The sequence below is a fragment of the Leucoraja erinacea genome, unplaced genomic scaffold (assembly GCF_028641065.1).
Source record: "Leucoraja erinacea ecotype New England unplaced genomic scaffold, Leri_hhj_1 Leri_811S, whole genome shotgun sequence".
NCBI lineage: Eukaryota > Metazoa > Chordata > Chondrichthyes > Rajiformes > Rajidae > Leucoraja > Leucoraja erinaceus.
Window position 1 is genome coordinate 7,238 of NW_026576742.1, and position 20,789 is coordinate 28,026.

Consider the following 20,789-nt stretch of genomic DNA (forward strand, 5'->3'; position numbering starts at 1 on the left):
GAGGGGAGGGAGGGGAGAGAGTGGCAGGGGAGGGGGAGGGGTAGGGGGGAGAGAGATTGAAGGAAGGGGAGGGGGAGGGAGATGAGAGTGGGAGGGAGAGGGAGGGGATGGGAGGGGGAGAGGAGGGGAGAGAGGGTGAATGGAGAGGAGGGGAGAGAGGGTGTGAAGAGAGAGGGGACGGGGAGGAGGTTGAAAAGGAGGGGAGGGGGGCGGGAGGGGGGAGGGGGGGGGGGGGGGGGGGGGGGGGGAGGAGGAGGAGGAGGAGGAGGGGGGGGGGGGGGGGGGGGGGGGGGGGGGGGGGGGGGGGGGGGGGGGGGGGGGGGGGAGGGGGGGTGAGGGGGGGGGGGGGGGGGGGGGGGGGCGGGGGGGGGGGGGGCGGGGGGGGGGGGGTCCGGGGCGTAGGTGGAGAGCGTAGGGGGGAGGCAGGGGGGGGGGCATAACGAGGGACGGGGCTAGAGGGAGGGGCAGGATGCGGTAGCGTGCGCAGTAGACACTCGCGATGTTGCAGGGTTCAGCAGTTGCACGAAAGGAAATGCGTTTTGAACCAGGGAGTGGCGGAGATAAAATGGCTTCGAAAGACCAAGTCGAGAGTTTAACTGGGCAGGCAACATGTTCCATCTGCCTGGATTTCTTCACCGATCCGGTGTCACTGGAGTGCGGGCACAACTTCTGCCGGTCCTGCATCACACAGAGTTGGGACAAGGAGGGGAGAAACTCCTGCCCGGGATGTAAAGAGGAGTTTGCAGACCGCACCCTCAGGGTGAATCGGGCCTTGGTGAGATTGTCTGAGAAATTTCGAGCACTGAGCCTGAATCGGACAGAGAAGGAAAGTAAACTTCAGTGCGAGTAACATCAGGAAGAACTGAAGCTGTTTTGTGAAACTGAGAAGAAACTGATCTGTGTGGTTTGTGCAGCTGGGCGGGAACACAAGTCTCACAGCTTCACATCGGTTAAAGAAGCTGTAGACACCTACAAGGTAAAAGCAAACTGATTTTTTACCGCATCATTGGTTAATTCTGTTTTTATCATCTAACACTTTTATTCTCTGATTCCCAAATACAATCCCAGGATCAGGTTAAAGATTCCATCGAATTTCTAACAAAAAATAAATCGGAGATCCAGCGAATGGAGCAGCAACAGGAACAGAAGATTTCTGAAGTTCTGGTGAGGGTTTCCAGTTTCGATTTCCTGATCTTGTGTAGGTTTGATACCTGTGATGCGTGCAATAATAGGGCATCGCAGTGACACACGTAGTGCTGCGGTCGCCTAGTTCTGGTGAGCGGGTTCGATCCTGACCTCGGGTGCTGCCCGTGTGGTTCACGTCTTCTCCATGTGACCGGGTCGAATTGCTTCCAACCCCAATACATGCTGGTTAATTGATCCTTGAAACATATAAAATAGGTGCAGGAGTAGGCTATTCGGCCCTTCGAGCCAGCACCGCCATTCAATATAATCATGGCTGATCGTCCAAAATCAGTACCCGTTCCTGCTTCCCCCCTCCCCATATCTCTTGATTCCATTAGTCCTAAGAGCTAAATCTAACTCTCTCTTGAAAACATTCAGTGAATTGACCTCCACTGCCTTTCGTGGCAGATAATTCCACAGATTCATAACTCTGTGGTTGAAGACGTTTTTCCTCATCTCAGTCCACAATGGCCTACTCCTTATTCTTAAATAATTCAAAAATAATTAAATAATTCAAAAATAATTGAGCAGCCCGTCCGAACTCTCACTGCCCTATGCGACCAACAGTCTTTAAAGTTAACACGCAGGATTCTTCAGGACCCCTCTCACATCCTGTTTCCTGAGTTTGAGTGGCTCCCCTCAGGACGCAGACTCCGCTGTCCGGGTTGCCGGACACAGAGGAGGAAGGCAACCTTCATCCCCAGGGCTGTCCAGCTTTTTAATGCTGATCACTGACTCATGAACATATTGTAATGCGCCTTTTTAAATTGCCCCTCGGGGACGAATAAAGTGCTTTGAATTGAATTGAATTGAATTAAGTTGTGACCCCTGGTTCTGGATTCTCCCAACATCGGCAACATTTTCCTGCATCTCGCTTCTCTTAAGAATTTAATGTTTCTCTAAGAAACCTCTCATCCTTCTAAATTCCAATGCATACAAGCCCAGTCGACCAATTCTTGCATCATATGTCAGTCCCACCATCCTGGTAATTAACCTGATGAAGCTATGCTGCATATCAATAGCAAGAATATCCTTCCCCAAATTAGGAGAACAAAACTGTACACACTACTCCAGGTGTGGTCTCACCAAGGCACTGTACAACTGCAGCAGGACATCCTTGCTCCATGATCTCCAAGGGCGGCCACGGTGGCGCAGTGGCTTACAGCGAATGCAGCGTCGAATACCCAATCCCGACTACGGGTGCTGTCTGTACGGAGCATGTTCATTCTCCCCGTGACTTGCGTGGGTTTTCTCCGTGAACTCCGGTTTCCTCCCACACTCCAAAGACGTACAGGTTTGTAGGTTAATTGGCTTGTTAATGTTGGCTTAATAAACAGATTGTTTCCGCTCGGTATCTCTAAACTAAACTAAACCCAATGGAGGCTAACGCTATGATTAGCTTTCTTCACTGCAAGCTTACTTTCCATGACTGGTGTACAAGCACACCCAGGTCTCATTGCACCTTCCCTTTTCCTAATCTAACACCAATTGAATGTGATAACGGGTATAGAAATATAGAAACATAGAAATTAGGTGCAGGAGTAGGCCATTCGGCCCTTCGAGCCTGCACCGCCATTCAATATGATCATGGCTGATCATCCAACTCAGTATCGAATACCTGCCTTCTCTCCATACCCTCTGATCCCCTTAGCCACAAGGGCCACATCTAACTTCCTCTTAAATATAGCCAATGAACTGGCCTCGACTACCCTCTGTGGCAGAGAGGGTAGTCGAGGCCAGTTCATTGGCTATATTAGATGTGGCCCTTGTGGCTAAGGGGATCAGAGGGAATGGAGGAGAGAAGGCAGGTATTGACCCGAAACATCACCCATCCTTTCTCTCCTGGGGGGGGGGGGGGGGGGAGACAAAGGGCAATGGGGACCAGGTGTGGGGGGGGGGGTGGTGACTGTTGAGTGGGTGGTACAAAATGGGAAGCGGCGTGCTTTGTCACTTTGTCAGCGCCACAATTGGCTGCTATTTGTATACGTTGTGTATGCAAGCAAAGAATCTCACTGTGCCAAGTCACATGTGCCAATAAAGTATTCATATTCCTATTCCCGATGAGTTACTACAGCTTTCTGGGTCTATCGTCGGTTTAAACCAATTCCTTCTTACACCATTCAGATAATAAGCTGCCTTCTTGTTCTTCCCACCAAAGTGGATAACCTCACAGTTATCCACATTGTACTGCATCTGCCATGCATCTGCCCACTCACACAACCTATGCAAGTCAGCCTTCTGCCTCATAGCATCAGCCTCGCAGCTCACACAGCTGCCCAGCTTTGTGTCATCCGCAAACTTGGAGATGTTACATTTAATTCCCTCATCAACATCGTTAATATATATTGTAAATAACTGTGGTCCCAGCACTGAACATTGCAGCACCCGCAGATTCAATTGGCAACTGTAAATTATCCTTGCGAAAGTGGGTGATAGGTGGATAAATGGGAATTAATGGACACGTGAAAAGGAATAGGCAGCAGAGATTTGTATTGGGGTAGAGGACTGATGGGTTATAAGATTACCCTCACGACATTTCAGAAGCATTTAGAGAAGCTTTTGAATTGCAAATGTAATTATAGTCTGTACCGAGCAAATATAGAAACATAGAAAATAGGTGCACGAGGAGGCCATTCGGCCTTTCGAGACAGTACCGCCATTCATTGCGATCATAGCTGATCGTCACCAAACAATAGCCCGTGCCTGCCTTCTCCCCATATCCCTTGATTCCATTAGCCCCTAGAACTATATCTAACTCTCTTAAATCCATCCAGTGATTTGGCCTCCACTGCCTTCTGTGGCAGGGAATTCCACAAATTCCTAACTCTCTGGGTGAAAAAGATTGTTCTCACCTCAGTCTTAAATGGCCTCTCATTTATTCTAAGACTGTGGCCCCTGGTTCTGGACTCGCCCAAAATTGGGAACATTTGCCTGCATCTAGCATGTCCAGTCCTTTTATATTTGTATATGTTTCAATAAGATAACCCCTCATCCTTCTAAACTCCAATGAATACAAGCCTAGTCGTTTCAATCTTTCCTCATATGACAGTCCCTCCTTCCCAGGGATCAATCTCGTGAACATACGCTGTACTGCCTCAATCACAAGGATGTCCTTCCTCAAATTAGGAGACCAAAACTGTACACAATACTCCTGAGCCATATACAACTGCAGAAGAACCTCTTTCCTCCAATACTGAAATCCTCTTGTTATGAAGGCCAACATTCCATTAGCTTTCTTCACTGCCTGCTGCACATGCACGACAACTTTCAGTGACTGGTGTACACCCGGGTCTCTCTGTCCTCCCTTACCTTGCCTTACCTCTCTGTCCTCCCTTACCTAACCTAACCCATTGAGGTAATAATCTGCCCCGTTGTATTTGCCGCCAAAGTGGATAATCTCACATTTATGTATGTTATACTGCATCTGCCACGCATCTGCACACTCACTCAACCTGTCCAGGTCACCTTGCAACCTCCTAACATACTATTCACAATTCACACTGCCACCCAGCTTTGTGTCATCCGCAACCTTGCTTGCGTTGCTCCTAATTCCCTCTTGCAAATCATTAATATGTCACGGTCAAAGTCGTGAGGAAACACATTCAGTGACATTATATATTGTTCTTCGCCTTTCATTTCACAGGAACAGTCACTCAACCTTCAGTCCAAGATCACATCCCAATTTGCTGAACAGCACAAGATTCTCACTGAGAAAGAGCAGCGCGCGCTGGCAGACATCGGAGAGGAAGAGAAGAAGATTCTAAATACAATGGAGACAAATCTGGGAGGGATTCAAGATAATTTAAAATCTATTCAGGAGGAACTCTTAAAGTTGCAGCAACAGATGGATGAAAAAGACAGTGTGGTGTTTCTGAAGGCGAGGGGTCATTCTGCAGTTTGGCGAAGTGAAAGTGCACAGTCACAAAATGGCGGGTGACATTTCAGAAATAAATGCTGCATTTACCAGTAATTCGGAACTAGGTAAATGTTTAATCTGTTCCACCTGCTGTTCCCAAACTAATTGTATAATCCCGTATAATCTATGGGATCTCAAGACTGCCTGGCCGGAATGTAGGGAGGTGTTTGTGTTCTGTAGAGTTTAGAAAAATGACAGGTGATACTGTATCTGATCCCAAGGACCACGAATGGACAGATGACAGTAAATCTCTGGGATTCTCCAATCAAGAGACTCTGAGAGGTTTAACATGTTAGATGTGTTTAAACCAGACGAACATTCGGGGAATTTTATCGTAGGGAATGGGGCAGTTCTGTCCTGGGCTAGAGCAGTTCAGCCCTGGGCTAGATCAGCCATGACCACATTGTGGGGATTAACCTTGAAATCTAGAACGTGGCGCGCACATCAGATTGATCATCGCGGAGCCGGAGAGCACACACGGGGGGTCGCCGGAGGGGAGGCTCCATTCGCTGGAGTAGCCCGAAGCCGCGGGCTGCGGAGCTCCAGCTGGCGCAGCGTCCGCAGCCTGGGACCTTTCATTGGGGACCCGGGAGGAGAAGAGCTCCGGCCGCTGGCCGGCGGCCAACTTTACCGCGGGCTTACCATCCTGAACGTGGTCCCTCGCCGGGGACCCCTGGAGAGGAGCTGCGACCGCCGGCCGTACGGTCTGCGGTGCTTCTGGCTGCGGCGCGGCGGGGACTTTAGATCTTGGACTGCCGGCCTGCGGCCTACACCAACTTGAAGCCGCGGTCTCCGGTGGGGAGGCACCGATTCAGGACTTATCTGGACCTACCTTGTTTACACATTTGGACGCCCGCAGCGGCGACTGCGGAGGGTTGAGGACCCGACCACGGGGGAAATTGAGGAGGACTGGCCAAATTATGTGCCTTCCACCACAGTGACGAATGTTGTGGTGGATGCATATGTTAAAATTTTATTGTGTTTCTGTGTGGATTTCTTCATTGTACCGCTGTTGGCAAATCCATTTCACTTGCACTTTATGAGCAAGTAACGAATAAGGCTGATTGATGGATTGATTGATGGATTGATGGATTGATGGATTGATCGATCGATTGATTGATTGATTGATTGATTGATTGATTGATTGATTGATTGATTGATTGATTGATTGATTGATTGATGATTGATTGATTGATTGATTGATGATTGATTGATTGATTGATTGATTGATTGATTGATTGATTGATTGATTGATTGATTGATTGATTGATTGATTGATTGATTGATTGATTGATTGATTGATTGATTGATGATTGATTGATTGATTGATTGATTGATTGATTGATTGATTGATTGATTGATTGATTGATTGATTGATTGATTGATTGATGATTGATTGATTGATTGATTGATTGATTGATTGATTGATTGATTGATTGATTGATTGATTGATTGATTGATTGATTGATTGATTGATTGATTGATTGATTGATTGATCGATCGATTGATATCCGGTTCCAATCAGCAGCGGTGGTCACCTTGGTGGAATTTGCTCTTATTGTTTTGTCTACCTTGTTTAACCATAGAATGACATCCCATTCTACATCATAGACAAGAAATTTGGCCCATTCTATCCAGTCAAGTTTTCTGCTCCACTCATCATCCCTCCCATCTACCCTCCACACCTGGTAATATTACCCGAAATTCCAGAAGCCCTAACATGTTTATCCCGCTCGCACTTAAATGTATGTCTGCTGTTGGCTTCAGTCCCCCCCCCCCCTTCCAATGCAAGAGAGGTCCATGTTCTCATGACTGCATTCCTTTCGGTATTTGTTGAATACCATGCCACAATAGAGCTTTGATTTTTGATTTCTCCACATGTAGAGATATCATTTCAACCCCACCCATTTAAATCCGCTGATCATCGTAAATCCTATCTCATCAGTCCTGACGTGTTCTCCAGATAATATCCCACGGCCTGCCCAGTCTGTCCATTGATTTCTGTGTAAGAAGCAAGTGCAGATGCTGGTTTGAACCGAAGATAGACACAAAAAAAAACTGTAGTTACTCAGCGGGACAAGCAGCATCTCTGGAGAGAAAGAATGGGTGACATTTCAGGTCGAGATCCGAAGTCTGAAGAAGGGTCGTGTCCCGAAACGTCACCCCTTCCTTCTCTCGAGAGAAGCTGCCTGTCCCGCTGAGTTACTCCAGTTGTTTGTGTGTATCTTTGTTCCGTCCTCTCATTTATGGCGTCATTCTCATGAACATACCTTATGCTTTCCCCCCATCGTTTTACATCTCTGCGGCAATATCCGCAATCTATCTGCATGACAGCGGCGATAAGAGTTGGGAAATGGGAATTATCAGAGGGTTGTAGGAATTTGGTGAAATTCCCGCTGTCGGAATGAGGACGGTCCATCTCAGTCAGTTGAGATTTGTGTTTTATTTCTTTCAGGAGGAAGCTGGTCGCAAGCAAAGGTAGGACATGCTCTTGATGGTAACATTGTAAGTTTTGTTGAACAGCCCCATATATTTCTAATGTTCAGTTTATAATCAGCTGTTAAATATTTGCAGAGGTCCTTATGAAGCCAAACTACTGTCGGTGGTAGATGATAACTTGCTGATTGAAAAATTTGAAAATCCCTTTTTGTACAACACGGTATTGGCAGAAACACCTGATGCCATTAAGCCAGGTAAAGCTTATACCTTTTCAATTGTTCTTGTTTCCTTCATCTTTAAGTTATGCGTAGATGCAAATATTAATGGTATTTTGGACTGAAGGGGAATTGAAGATTTGATCTTCCACCAAACACAGCTGCAGAAAAGCATCACAAGGTCAGAGAGCGATGTCGCCACAAACACTCCCTTTGACTTAACATGACTATGCCAACCAAGTTGCCCAACCAAGCCAGTCCCATTTTCCTGAGTCTGACACATATTCTTCCAAATCTTTCTTATTCACGTCTCTACCCAACTGTCTTTAAAATGTCGTCGTTGTAGCTGCCTTGGCCACTTCCTCTGTCAGTTCGTTCCATACATACACAACGCATTGACTGGAAAAGTTGCTCCTTTTTACTGTTTCCACTCTCACCTTACACCGAAGCACTCTGGGTTTAGACTCTCCTTCCTTGGGTAAAATACTGTGGCTATTCACCTTATCTGTGAACCTTATATATCTCATACACATCTATAAAAACACCCGGATGGGCTCCAAAGACAAATGGCCCTGCCTGTCCAACGTCGCCTTATAACCCTGTCCTTCAGACAATGAAATTATCATAAATCTTTTTGCACCCCCTCTAATTTGCTAACAACCTTATTGTGTCAAACACTGTTTTTAATATCCTGACATATGAAAGCACGAGTGACAAACACATTCTTCACCACCCTGCCAGTCACTGTTGCATCTTCCATGGCACTGTGTACCTGCAGACAGAGATCTCCCAGTTCTATAAAGCTCCCCGTTCACTGTGTATGTCCTGCCCTGGTTTGTCTCAGCAAAGTGCATCACCTCACCTACACATGAATACATCCAACCTGCCGTTCCTAAGCCTATTGGCCCAGTTCACAGAGATCCAATTTACTCTCAGATAACTTTCTTCACTCTCCACAATGTCACCAATTTTGGTTTCATCTGCAAACTGATTAACCGTGCAACCTACATACACACCCAATCGTGTGTATAAATAAGGAACAACAGTGGACTCTGTCTCCAGTCTGGAAAACGACCCTCTACCAACATCCCCTGTCTACGACATTCAGGTAAATGTTGTATTCCTTCGGCTAGTTCACCCCGGATTCCATGACATCCAATCTACCAGAGCGGCCTCTCATGCGGTGTGTAAAATTTGCATCTCTCAGAGGGCAGTGAATAACTGGAATGTTGTGCCCAAGATGGTGTTGAAAAGTTGAGTATGTGCAACTTGGCTACAAATAAATATTTGATCGATCTAAAAATTATGATTATGGGGAAAATCACTCAGAACTGGTGTCAGTTTAGATCAGCCCTGATCCGACTGAATGGAGGGGCAACCCTGAGGAGCGGATCCTAATCCTGCTCCTGTTTTCTTGTGTTTCGATGCTCCTGTGTACTGATAAATTGACAGACTTGACACAGAGGCAATACAGCAAAGATGAACACTATTTGTTCCTGGGACAATGTGTTTGCTGTGCGGGGTGAGATTGGGTAGACTAGACCTCTATACTCGAGCGCTTGGGTGTATTGGAGGAGATCTCAGTGAAACACATAGTTTTTACAGGGCTCAGTTGACCGGATGCAGGGAGGATGTTTCCCCTGTCTCAGGGGTCTGGAGAACGGGCACCATCTCAGAATATGGGCTGCACTATGGAGGACAGAGATAAGGAGACATTACTGCACGTAGAGACTGGGGAAACTTTGGAATTCCCTGCATCGGTGGCTGCAGAGACTCAGTCATTCAGTGCTCTTGGAGTGGAGAGCAATGGTTGTACGGTACAGAATCAGGCCCTTCGGCCCATCGTATACATAACCACAATTTTACCAGCTATGCTAATCGATTTGCCCACATTACATCGCTATTCTTCTACACCCATTTAAGTGCCTCAAATATAGTGATTTTACTTCGGAGTCACGTGAGTGACTTCGTGAAGAACCCCGCTACGGCGCATGCGTATCATATCGCTAGACGCATGGTGCGAGTCAGACACGGGAGAGGACGTCTCCCTAGAGGAAAATGGAAAGAAGCAGGTAAGAGACTGCAAAATTTTTCCCACTTACCTTGCAGGTAGGAAATGCAAGAAGCTGCGGGAAAGCTGGAGGGGAGAACCGCGGAGACAGCGGGCAGCCAGCAACATCACCAGCAGCCGACGGCACGCGAATCCTCCGGAGAGGAAACAGCTGTGCCCGACGTCGCTCCCCGCACCGGCAAGATTCACTGCTGCCGGGCGGGAAGCGAAGCAACACGTCCCGGGGGTTTCCAGACTCAGGCGAGTCTGGGTTGGATGCCGTCGCTAGCGGCATCAGAGCCGATTGAAGCGGCTGGAGGACCGGGGCGAGCGACCAGTACCGTGAGTACGGGGTTTGGTCAGAGGGGTTGAAGCCCTACGAGCAGCCGCGGGTGGCCTATGCTTGGGGCATTTTTTTCTGCAGGGTTTATACCGCTACAGAGGGACCAGTGCTGTAAGCACCATGTCGGTCCCAGCGGCTAGAACGAGCAGCTGGGAGCGGCCAGTGCTGGGGGCATTGGTGCTCGTTTTTAACGGCTGCAGAAGACCGCGAGGGACCAGTGCTGTAAGCACCAGTGTCGGTCCCAGCGGCTAGAAGGAGCAGCCGGGAGCGGCCAGTGCTGGGGGCATTGGTGCTGGGGAAAAACGGATGCAGAAGACCGCGAGGGACCAGTGTTGTAAGCACCAGTGTCGGTCCCAGCGGCGAGAGCTAGCAGCCAGGAGCGGCCAGTGTGCTGAGGGCATTGGTGCTGGTTTGACCGGCTGCAGAACAACCACGAGGGACCAGTGTGTGAGCACCAGGGGCGGTTCCAGTGGTTGGAATTAACAGGTTAGTTGCACTGCATTCTGAATTTCTAGGAATGGACAGAGTAACGCGAAGGAGGCTGCGGAGAAGGTGCAGCAAGTAAGTCAGGAGGCACAGGAGTCTCGGATGGAGAGCTGTGCCTGACTTATTCCCGCGCTGGGAAAAAATTAACTTCTTGGCCGGGCAGAAGGCAAAATAAAACTACGTTACTGTGAAAGTGATGGGGATTTGGAGCGGTCACTGGATAAAATTTACCAGTACCGGAGCAGGGAGCTCGAAAGCCGGTACGAGTGGCTGCAGGATGATCAGCCGCCAGCAGGTGCCCGTGAGTACTGGGACCGCAAGGAGCGGCATAGTTATATCGGGCGGCCAAAAGCGACCAGTGCCCGTAGGCATGGGGATCGGCTGCGGGAAATACCGCGTGCGACTAGTGCCCGAGAGCACCAAGGTCGGCAGGAGCGGTCCGATATATTAAAGCACCCGCGATCGACTAGTGCCCGAGAGCATGTAAGTCGGCTGGAGCGGTTGCTGGAGGAAATTCTCCACAGTGGCAGGCTCCGGGATATGGAGGATAGCTACAGTGGGCAAAAAATATAAGTCCCACAGCAGTTTCCCATAAGGGCTGCATGAAATATCAGACGCCTCTGAGGAGGGTATTGAAGGTCTGACTGGGTCAGAATCTGAGAGGTGATGGAGCCACCTTCCCCTATTGAAGGGGAGAAAAACAAGTTGCTGGACATGGTGGGCCAGTACTTTCCAACAAGTACAAACTGGGAAGGATCTCGAGGCCAGGATGGCTGCCAGTGTTAATAAAGACATCACTGTCAAAGTGATGTGGAGAAACAGCCTCCGGATAATACTTACCGATACCGGAGTGAGGATGAGCAGCTGCAAGATATAGCGCAGCCAGCAGCGGCCACTTTTGTGGAGCTGGGAAACCGGTACGAGTGGCTGCAGCAGGTTCGGCCGTCAGCGACAGGTGCCGGGGAGTACCGGGACTGCGAGCAACGGCACGACCAGTGCCTGTAGGCATGGGGACCGGCTGCGGCAAAACCGTGGCACGAAGGTCGGCAGGAGCGGTTGGATAAATTTAAACACCCGCGATCGGTGGGTCTGTGCCTCCAGAATTAATAAGGAGCACGGAAGTTGGAGGGCGGTTGTAATTTCATTTGGAAGCATGGTGTAATATAACTATGGAGAGATATATCCTTAGCAGTATTAAGGGATATCTGGTAGAGTTATACTCATACGAAACCCTCCAGTACAACATACTATACATACTATACATACTTACCAAATTAGAACCAGCTAAAGCTCACATAGAACCACAAAGGTTGTTCACTATAAGAGTAATTGAAATGACCAAACATGAACAACAGGAATTTGTCTAAAACATATTTGTTAGACATAAGAGACATGGGGGTTTGCCGTATTATTATTGATTTATCAACGTTTAACAATTTTGTGCAATATGTTCATTTTAAAATTGATATTTTTAGCACTGCTACAGAGTTAGTTTAGCGGGCTACTGTATGGCAAGTATTGATCTTCAGGATGCTTACTATACGGTACCCATCAGAGGTGAACACAGGCGGGTTTTCGAAATTTAACGGATGGGATAGCCTTGGCAATACAAGGCGCTACCAAACAGGCTAACATCAGCTCTTACATTATTTACAAAAATTCTTAAACCAGCCTTGGCATTGCTTAGACAGCAAAATCTAACTGAAAAGTATCATTTATCTTCTGAAAGCAACGCCTTTATGGCTATACTTTCAGTTGGCACGAGAGTTATATATTAATACATCATCAGTGAACTGAGTTAAGGACCTGTCCTACTGATGTTACTTTCAGCAACTGTCTTCGACCTTCAAACTTGAGGGCACTCACTTGAAAAACCTTGAGCTGGATCGACTGTCAACGATGAAATAGTGCTAGAAGTGCATTGTTGAGTTACTTATGGCAAGGCACAGAAAGACAGGCTGTGGGCGCACATCCTCTAGTAGTAAAACTGTTACGAGGCATCTTTAACACCACCCACAAAGGTCTAGATACAGCCAAATCTGGGATGTGAGTGTGGTTCTAACCATGCTAGGGATTGGTTGCGGGCTACAGCTTTAACTCTGAACAAACTCACTATAAAAATGGTAATGCTAATGGCGCTGGTCACAGCGCAAAGAGTCCAGTCATTTCAGAAATTAAGATTGGATAGCTTGACTGTGGCGACAGGAAGTTTGATATTTGGGATCCAGGACCTTATTAAGCAAAATAGACCAGGATCAGCGGGTCAGGTCATAGAAGTCATAGCCTATCCGCAGGACAAACGCCTCTGTGTAGTGAAACACATTGTGTTATATATTGACAGAACAAAGGCTATCAGAGGCAATGAAAAGGCTCTTTTGATTAGCCATAAGAAGCCGTACCATAGAGTCTCGACTCAGACCATTTCGCGGTGGCTGAGATATGGCTTAATAAAGGCGGGAGTGGACACTATGTATTCAAATCTCACTCCACTACGGCTGCAGCTACTTCGGCAGCTAATCGCCTAAAGGTATCGATGGACCAAATCCTCAGGATTGCAGGATGGTCATCAGAGAGAAAACGTTTCAGAGATTTTACAACAAACAAGTTAGGAATGAAGAAACGTTTTTCGCAAGGAAATTTTAAGTTCTATATAATTTATACCTGAAGCTTACAAGGTTTATGATTTGATTTAATAATATTATTTATCATTTACGTTTAAAAATTGGTATGAATGTATTTCTTCAATATCAGTAACAATTTCTCCCAAACTACCAAGGCAGTTGTGAAGCATGGACTCGCTCCACGGCATGAGGTCACAGAGCTTTGAAATCTTCACGAAGTCACTCACGTGACTCCGAAGTAAAATAGTAAGATTAAACGAAAACTTACCAGTTTGAAGTTTGATCTTTATTTTATGAGGAGGAACGTTGAGGGAATACGTGCCCTCCGCTCTCACCCTCATATGGTCATATCTGAAACTGGTATCTCTTTAATAATCTCACTATCTTAGGTCATTATAGTGTATCTGTGACCTCACACCGCTGCTTTGAAGGATGACACGCATGCGCCGTAGCGGGGTTCTTCACGTATTCCCTCAACGTTCCTCCTCATAAAATAAAGATCAAACTTCAAACTGGTAAGTTCTCGTTTAATCTTACTATTACATCTCACTCCACAACCTCCTCTGTAGCATGTTGCATTCACTCTCAGAGTAAAGAAAACTTCCAACTCAGATCTACTTTAAAATTCCTAGCTCTAAAGATAAACCTGCACTCTCTTGATCTGATATCCCTGCATGGGAATACGATATTGATAATCTACCCGATATCCTGCTGCAGAATTTGACAATCTTCCCGCTATCCACAATTTTTGCTTCCTCGACAGATTTACTAGTCACACCTCCTACATTCACATCCAAGCCATGACAATATAACATCAACAGCAAATGTTGCAGCACCGATCTCTGCTGCACTCCACCAGTCACAGACCTCCAAGCATCATCCTTCTACCGCTACCTTTACCTCCAACCACCAAGCCAATTGTGCACCAATTTTACCAGCTCGCCTTCGATCCCACCCGCCTTTAATTTCTGGAACAGTCTTTCACTGTCAAGTTTCACATTGTCAAGTCTCTCGGTGAAGTTCTTTATTGATTTACAATGATATCCTTGTGCTCTTGGTTGTACAAAACCATCAATTCCACCTCTGAATCCCCGCTCTTTCAGTGACCCGACAACCACAAGTCTCTTTTAAGGTCCATTTCTTAAAACTCACAATAGGTTAGGTAAACCAACACAAGCTTTACTGATCATTGGCCAGCGAGAGTGCCAGGGATACAAAGTAAAGTATACCACAGATACTTAACCCTCCTGAGGTACGACCGAATGAACAAAGACATACATCATGTATTTATAGTATTTTGGAAACGTAGTCACAGGTTTATAAAGAGTAGCAACAATGACGTCTAACACAAACGAATGACAGAGCATAGCCATTCAATGTATTCTCGTTACTAATACAATAGTTGTCATCTTGTCGTTCTCTACTGTTGATCACAAACTTTGTAACAACAGGAACTTAGTCAACATTTACAATTCTGTGAGCAATATAATCATTATGTCAGCTACCAACCAGAAGGCGTCTGTTTAAAGAACCTGCCACCTTCTCAGTAAATACACCCTCTCTCACAATTGAAATATTTTTTTTTTGCTTGGGCATAACATGAAGCAGCTTAAATGCCGGCCTCTAACTTCCTGATTACCCAGCTCTTATACAGCACAGAATTACAAAGCTTTCGTCTTCTCAGAACTCAAGTAAGTCAAATTGAGCTTTATTAATAAATACTAATTTTAAAATATTTTGCTATTAATTAGGATTATCATCTCCACCCATTCTGTCTAACACCCGATCAGTCAACCTCTACTTTCTTCCAAGGTCCAAGCCACCCCTTCCTCTCTCTCACCCTCCACTCAAAGAAACAGGAGCAGGTCATCTGTCCCCTCATGTCCACCCTCATTCACTATGTTCATGGCGATTCCACCCCATAACTCTACCTCCTCTTTAACAACCTTAAATTGCCACTCGCCTCAATATCCTCTTGTCCGACATGCCTCGATATCTGAATAGCCCGCTTCATTTCTCCATCCCCACCGCAATCCTCCTCACTCTCCGCACTCGTCCACCCTCCCCCACCTCACGAAATTCCCCTCTCCGTCCCGAATAAAAACTCTGTGACAGATGTCTGTTGTCCGCCCGACGTCGTTGGGGCGAAACCCGGCACAAGTTGTCAGTTGTCCGCCCGCCTGTGCTCGAGGCGGAGCGGCCTCTCTTCTCCCCCGGCCCCGGTGCCGCGCTGCCCGATCCCCCCCCCCCCCCCCCCCCCCCCCCCCCCACCACCACCACCACCACCACCCACCGCCACCCACCGACCCCCGGTGACTTTCTGATTCTCTGCTTCTCTTCCCAGTCTCCGTCACCCTGGATGTGGAAACAGCTCATCTGCTGCTTGAGGTGTCTGAGGATCGAAAGAGGGTGAGACTGCGCGGGACTCGGAGGAGTCTCCCAGACACCGGGAAGAGGTTTACGGGCTGGCGGTGTGCGCTGGGATCGGAGGGATTCACATCGGGGAGACATTACTGGGAGGTGGAGGTGGCGGGGAGTCGGCGCTGGAGTCTGGGAGTCGCCGCAGAATCTGTGGAGAGGAAGAAACGGGCCACACTGATCCCGGAGACTGGAGTCTGGAGCATCGGGCGGTGGGGTGACGGGTTTGTTGCGTTCGCCTCCCTTCCATCCCCTCTCCCCGCCCGTTCCATCCCCGGGAGGATGGGAATTTATCTCAGTTACGAGTCCGGGACAGTTTCATTTTACGACGCGGACACCAAGTCCCATCTCCACACCTTCACTAGGAATAAATTCACGGATAAACTTTATCCTTTCTTCGAGCCTTGGCATGAAGACCAGTGGCTGAGAATCTGTTCCGTTTCCGCTCCGGGTGTGTAACACAGTCACATTGAACAAACAAACGTTTGCAATATCCCTCGAGAAGAGAAGTATATTGCGTAATTGCTCTATGAAATAAAATAGATTACTGTAAGCAGTTTGTTTAACGGATCGTGACTGTTGTGGTGATGAGGCATCAGACTAATTAACGCGGCGGATCTTGCTTTCCTGTATAAAAGCTTCTCCACGCAAACGCCAATAAAATCGTACATTGAAATGCTTTGGTCCTAACACACGGAAAATGCCACGTCTGACAATTTTCGATATAGAGACCATTTACTATCCTGTTCTTGCTGCAGTTGGCATTCTCGGTAAGGCGTAGTACCCAGTTACCCTTCATGTGACTCCGTTAATTAGTGCCCCATGACATTTATTGCAAAAAGAAATCGTAGCCTATTCAGATAGTGGCAATTGTATCTGTATTGCGCAGTTTTAACCTAACTTATATTCCCGATTTTGTTCCCTCAATGTGAGTTTGCATATCTGTGGAAACATAGTGGTTTTTGCAGGAGAAGTGACGCCAGAATTCGGAAAAAAATAACCAAGTTGCCAGAGGAACTGAGATGGTCAGGGGCATCGACAGAGGATTATCAGGGAATGTATATTTGTTTTCATTCGGGTCGGAGCCCTTCTTCAGAAGCGAAAAGGGGTGTGAATGTTGCGTCATGCTACCGGACCCAGTAAGTTCCGCCAGCATCTGCTGCCTGATCACGTGAGCAAACCCAGCAGTTATTTTTCAGTTATGGTGCCAGCATCTGCAGTCTCTTGTGGTCTCCAGCTGCTTTTGCCCCATGTCCCGCGAAATAGGGTTATTTTAATTTTAATGGTGCTGTGAAATGTTCTACCGATCAAATAGGGTCACTTTCTGAAAATGCCTGGCCAGCGTTTGGCTGAATTGAGATGAAGTGGTGACGTTGCAAGATCTCGGGAATAGGTAAAGTGTCATCTCTGCTGCTAATCAATTTGGATCATCGCATCAAAATAATCAAAGCCATATTGTCGGATTATAACTGAAAATCAATTCAGTGCAGTTACAATCAACATTAAATAGTCCGAACATTCTGGCAGGTAAGATAGCAACAGTAGATAGTGCGGTAAAAATAATTTACGTGGTCGAGAACACAGGGAGAGTTTGTAAACTGCACAATGACAGTATGCGAGGTTCAGTTCGACCCGGGTCCCTGGCGCTGTGAGGCATCAGATCAACCCGCTGCACCGCTGTGTGGAGGGCAAAGAATATGTCAGTTATGGCGAGGGTAGGGAGCTTGAGGTGCTCGAAAGTTTGGCTTCATCAATATAACACCACGGGAAGTCTAGACAGAATACGCTGAGGTTAAAATCTAAGTGGTGTAGATGAGAATCTTTGATGGCAGGGTTAATAGCATCGGTTGGAGAAAGTCGATTGTCCATACCCCACTCAAACAACGGTGAGTGCAATGGGAGAGTGCAGACAGAGACGTGCGTACGTATGCAATATGAGATGTCGAACTGCAGCACGTGCCCTGAAGGCAGGACACCGTCATTAGAGAGAGAACCACAGACTTGATGTCACAGATGCATAAACGGCCGGTTCTACTGCAGAGAGTTCTTGAACACAGGAATAACCAACGTCAATACATAGGCGCTTCGAGGACAACATTCGAGGAGAAAGGCAAAACTAAATGTTCCCTGCCTTTCGCTTTAATGCAACATTTCACCTAATCAACGAATTTAGTTGTCACCGTGTTCCTATTCTGTTTGAAAGATCATCAATGTAAGTTTGAGAAACATATACTCATCATCCCCAGGACCGTTACGGTCTTAGTCCCACAGATTTCGAAATTCAAGTCTGCATCTGAATATCCTGTTCTGCCTCACAGCATCATTCTAAAACATGCGCTCAAACTGTATATGTTCCTCTTGGAGTAATGATCAAGCAGATGTGATGCACATTGGATTATGAGAAAAATTGAGGCTCCGCGCAGGAAACAAATAAGAACGCACGTAACCGTGATGGGCAGATAAATATCCCCTGATGAGAATATAGAGCAGAAAGAATCAAGGAGGGCAAAACATTGATGTAAAATAAGGAACTGGCAAATAATATCATGGTAACAGTAACGCGATTTTGTAAGTATATTTACGGAAAAGGACTAGGTCTCGCAGCAACCAAATTGTTCATCCATGTGTGGAGTCGCTGGAGATGGATACGGTTACCAATTAATACGTATCTGTTCCTTTTCACGGATGGAACCGATACGAAATCGAGAAGACTTTAGCAAGTAGGCGCGAAATCCGTATGAATATTATGTTTGGAAAACTATCATGAACGAGACCTCCATTGTGACAGTTTGGCCTTGGGGAGTGTCGTGGTCTAGCGTGATCTCGGTGTTTAAGTACATCGCTCTCTGAGTGGGGATATTGCAGTTAAATATGGGTGCATCAAACCTGAGTATGTTGGAGGTCCTCAGTCAGGAAACCGAATGTCGTCCTTGGGATGTTAGTTTGTACTACTACCAGACGTTGGTGAGGGCGCACTTGGAGTATTGTATTTGGTTTCGGCCATCCCTGATAGGAAAAAGTCATTACGCTGCAATTCTTGCAAAGACGATTCATAAGAATGCTGGCAGGATTCGAGGGTCTGAGCTATCGGGAAAGGTTGGTCAGGCGAATAGAAGTATATAATGTGATAGAAGAATAGAGTTTCTGCCAAAATTATTTTGCCCCGTACAGCGGAAGCATCTTAGAGAGCACAAGTTTTAGGGGGCAAGAAGTAACAGGGATTTGAATGGCAAGTTATTTTGACACACACTTGTGTGTATATGGAAGGAGCTGCCAAATTAATTAATGGATGCATGTAAATTAGTAGTACTTACACTGCGGATTCACAGACACGGATAACGTTAGCAAGGATACGGGCCAAACGTCGAATACGCCGAATATGCACAAAGTAACTGCAGATACTGCTTTACACCGACGATCGACATAAAATGTTGTAGTAATTAAGTTGGTCAGGGAGCATCTCTGGATAAAAGGAATAGGTGACGTTTCGGGGCAAGTGATAATGGGGTATGGATGCGTGCAGTGGGACTGGGAGACGGCTTGGGTCGGTGTTGGGAGGAGAGAGAAGGATTGTAAGGGTTACTTAAAATTAGAGAATGGAACTTCGGATTGTAAGCTGCCGAAATGGAATATGAGATGCTGTTCCTCCAATTTGCGTTTAGCCCCACCCTGACAAGGAGGAGGCCTAGGACAGAGAGGTCAGTGTGGGAATGGGAAGAGGCCAAGGTGGACTGGGCTTAGGTGTTCAACGAAACGATCGCCCAGCCTGCGTTTGGTCTCCGCCGCTATATTAAACACACAGCGTCGAAAAAAGATACCACAGAGTTCATTGGAGGAGGAGTTGCAAGAGAATCTCTGCCTCAACTAAAAGTTCTAGCGGCGTCAGAGAGGTCAGGGAAGAAGGAATCTGGACAGCTGTTAACTTCCTGCGGTGCAGGGTAATGTGCATGGGGAAGGGATTGTTTCGGTGGAAAGGGATGAGTGAATCAGCGTTCTATTCGAAAAGCACTAAAGGGTGGACATGTACATAGACATATATCATAGGTGCAGGATTAGGCCATTCGGCAAACAAAGTGACAATGATTAAAATAGACGTGCTGAACAATAATTCTCTGCTTCCTTTTCTTTGTGCAGTCAATATAACGGCGATTGTGATCCTATCCCGTGGAAAATGTGGACTCTCTAAATGTATTACACGCTATCTGATTGGAATGGCTGCCGCCGATTTCATAGTTGTTGTGTTTGCTATTATTGTTGAACAGATTAATCTTCTCTTTTCGTACGCCAGCTTTTTGCTCATAACTCCAGTTTGTGCCCTGGCACATCTGCTTAAAATTGCAAGCATGGACTGCTCAGTTTGGATCACTGTCGCTTTCACGTTCGATCGATTCATCGCGATTTCTTGTCACGACCTGCGGAAAAAGTATTGCACCGAAAAAACAGCGGCGATAGTGATAGCGGCAGTGGCGGTAGTGAGTTGTATCAGGTGTGTTCCGTTCTATTTAGTAATGGAGCCTCAGCTAATAATTAACAATGTACCTTGGGGTTGCATCCCAATACCGGAGTACTATACGTCATTCTTCTGGAAAGCATACGAGGTATTTGACAGTATTGTGACGCCTATATTACCAATATCATTCATTCTCCTGTTCAATGGTTCAACCGTGAGGCATATAATTGCAGCAAATAGTATCCGCAGGGGACTTCGGAGCAACATTGAGAATCAAAAGGATTCAGAGATGGAGAACCGGAGAAAGTCAATGATTTTGTTATTCGCTCTTTCAACCAACTTTATATTGCTGTGGATTCCTTATGTAATACATTCTATGAACTGGCAAACTGTAAATTATTCGTATGCAGACAAATATTTGAATACCCCGATATATGTATTTCAACAGTGTGGATATATGTTGCAGTTTCTCAGTACCTGCACCAACACTTGCATCTATGGATTGACCCAGAAGAAATTCAGGGAGGAGCTGAAGAACGGTGTGAAGCATGTACTTACATTGAATGGGTTGCTTTGTAACTAATAAACATCTCGCAGCACCCAAATTGTTCATCCATGTGTGGAGTCGTTGGAGATGGATACGGTTATCAATTAATACGTATCTGT

The 20,789-nt window shown here is 46.7% G+C and overlaps 1 protein-coding gene across 1 annotated transcript; it reads left to right on the plus strand.

The window, feature by feature from the left end:
* Window positions 1–546: 546 nt before the first annotated feature.
* On the plus strand, window positions 547–17,223 carry LOC129694824 (RING finger protein 39-like). Its single transcript, XM_055631585.1, has 9 exons — window positions 547–842; window positions 915–976; window positions 1,069–1,164; window positions 4,829–5,062; window positions 7,557–7,579; window positions 7,676–7,794; window positions 8,793–8,863; window positions 10,230–10,370; window positions 15,602–17,223. Exons 1-9 carry the CDS (start codon window positions 566–568, stop codon window positions 16,130–16,132), a joined length of 1,554 nt encoding a protein of 517 aa, XP_055487560.1. The 5' UTR covers window positions 547–565; the 3' UTR covers window positions 16,133–17,223.
* The last annotated feature ends 3,566 nt before the right edge of the window (window positions 17,224–20,789 follow it).

What these genes read in the sequence shown, in the direction of transcription:
- LOC129694824 (XM_055631585.1), top strand. Translation starts at nt 566, where the DNA reads ATGGCTTCGAAAGACCAAGTCGAGAGTTTAACTGGGCAGGCAACATGT. An exon ending in AAGCTGTAGACACCTACAAG is followed by an intron (nt 977 to 1,068) that starts GTAAAAGCAAAC and finishes ATACAATCCCAG; the next exon opens with GATCAGGTTAAAGATTCCAT. An exon ending in ACCTGATGCCATTAAGCCAG is followed by an intron (nt 7,795 to 8,792) that starts GTAAAGCTTATA and finishes TGTATAAATAAG; the next exon opens with GAACAACAGTGGACTCTGTC.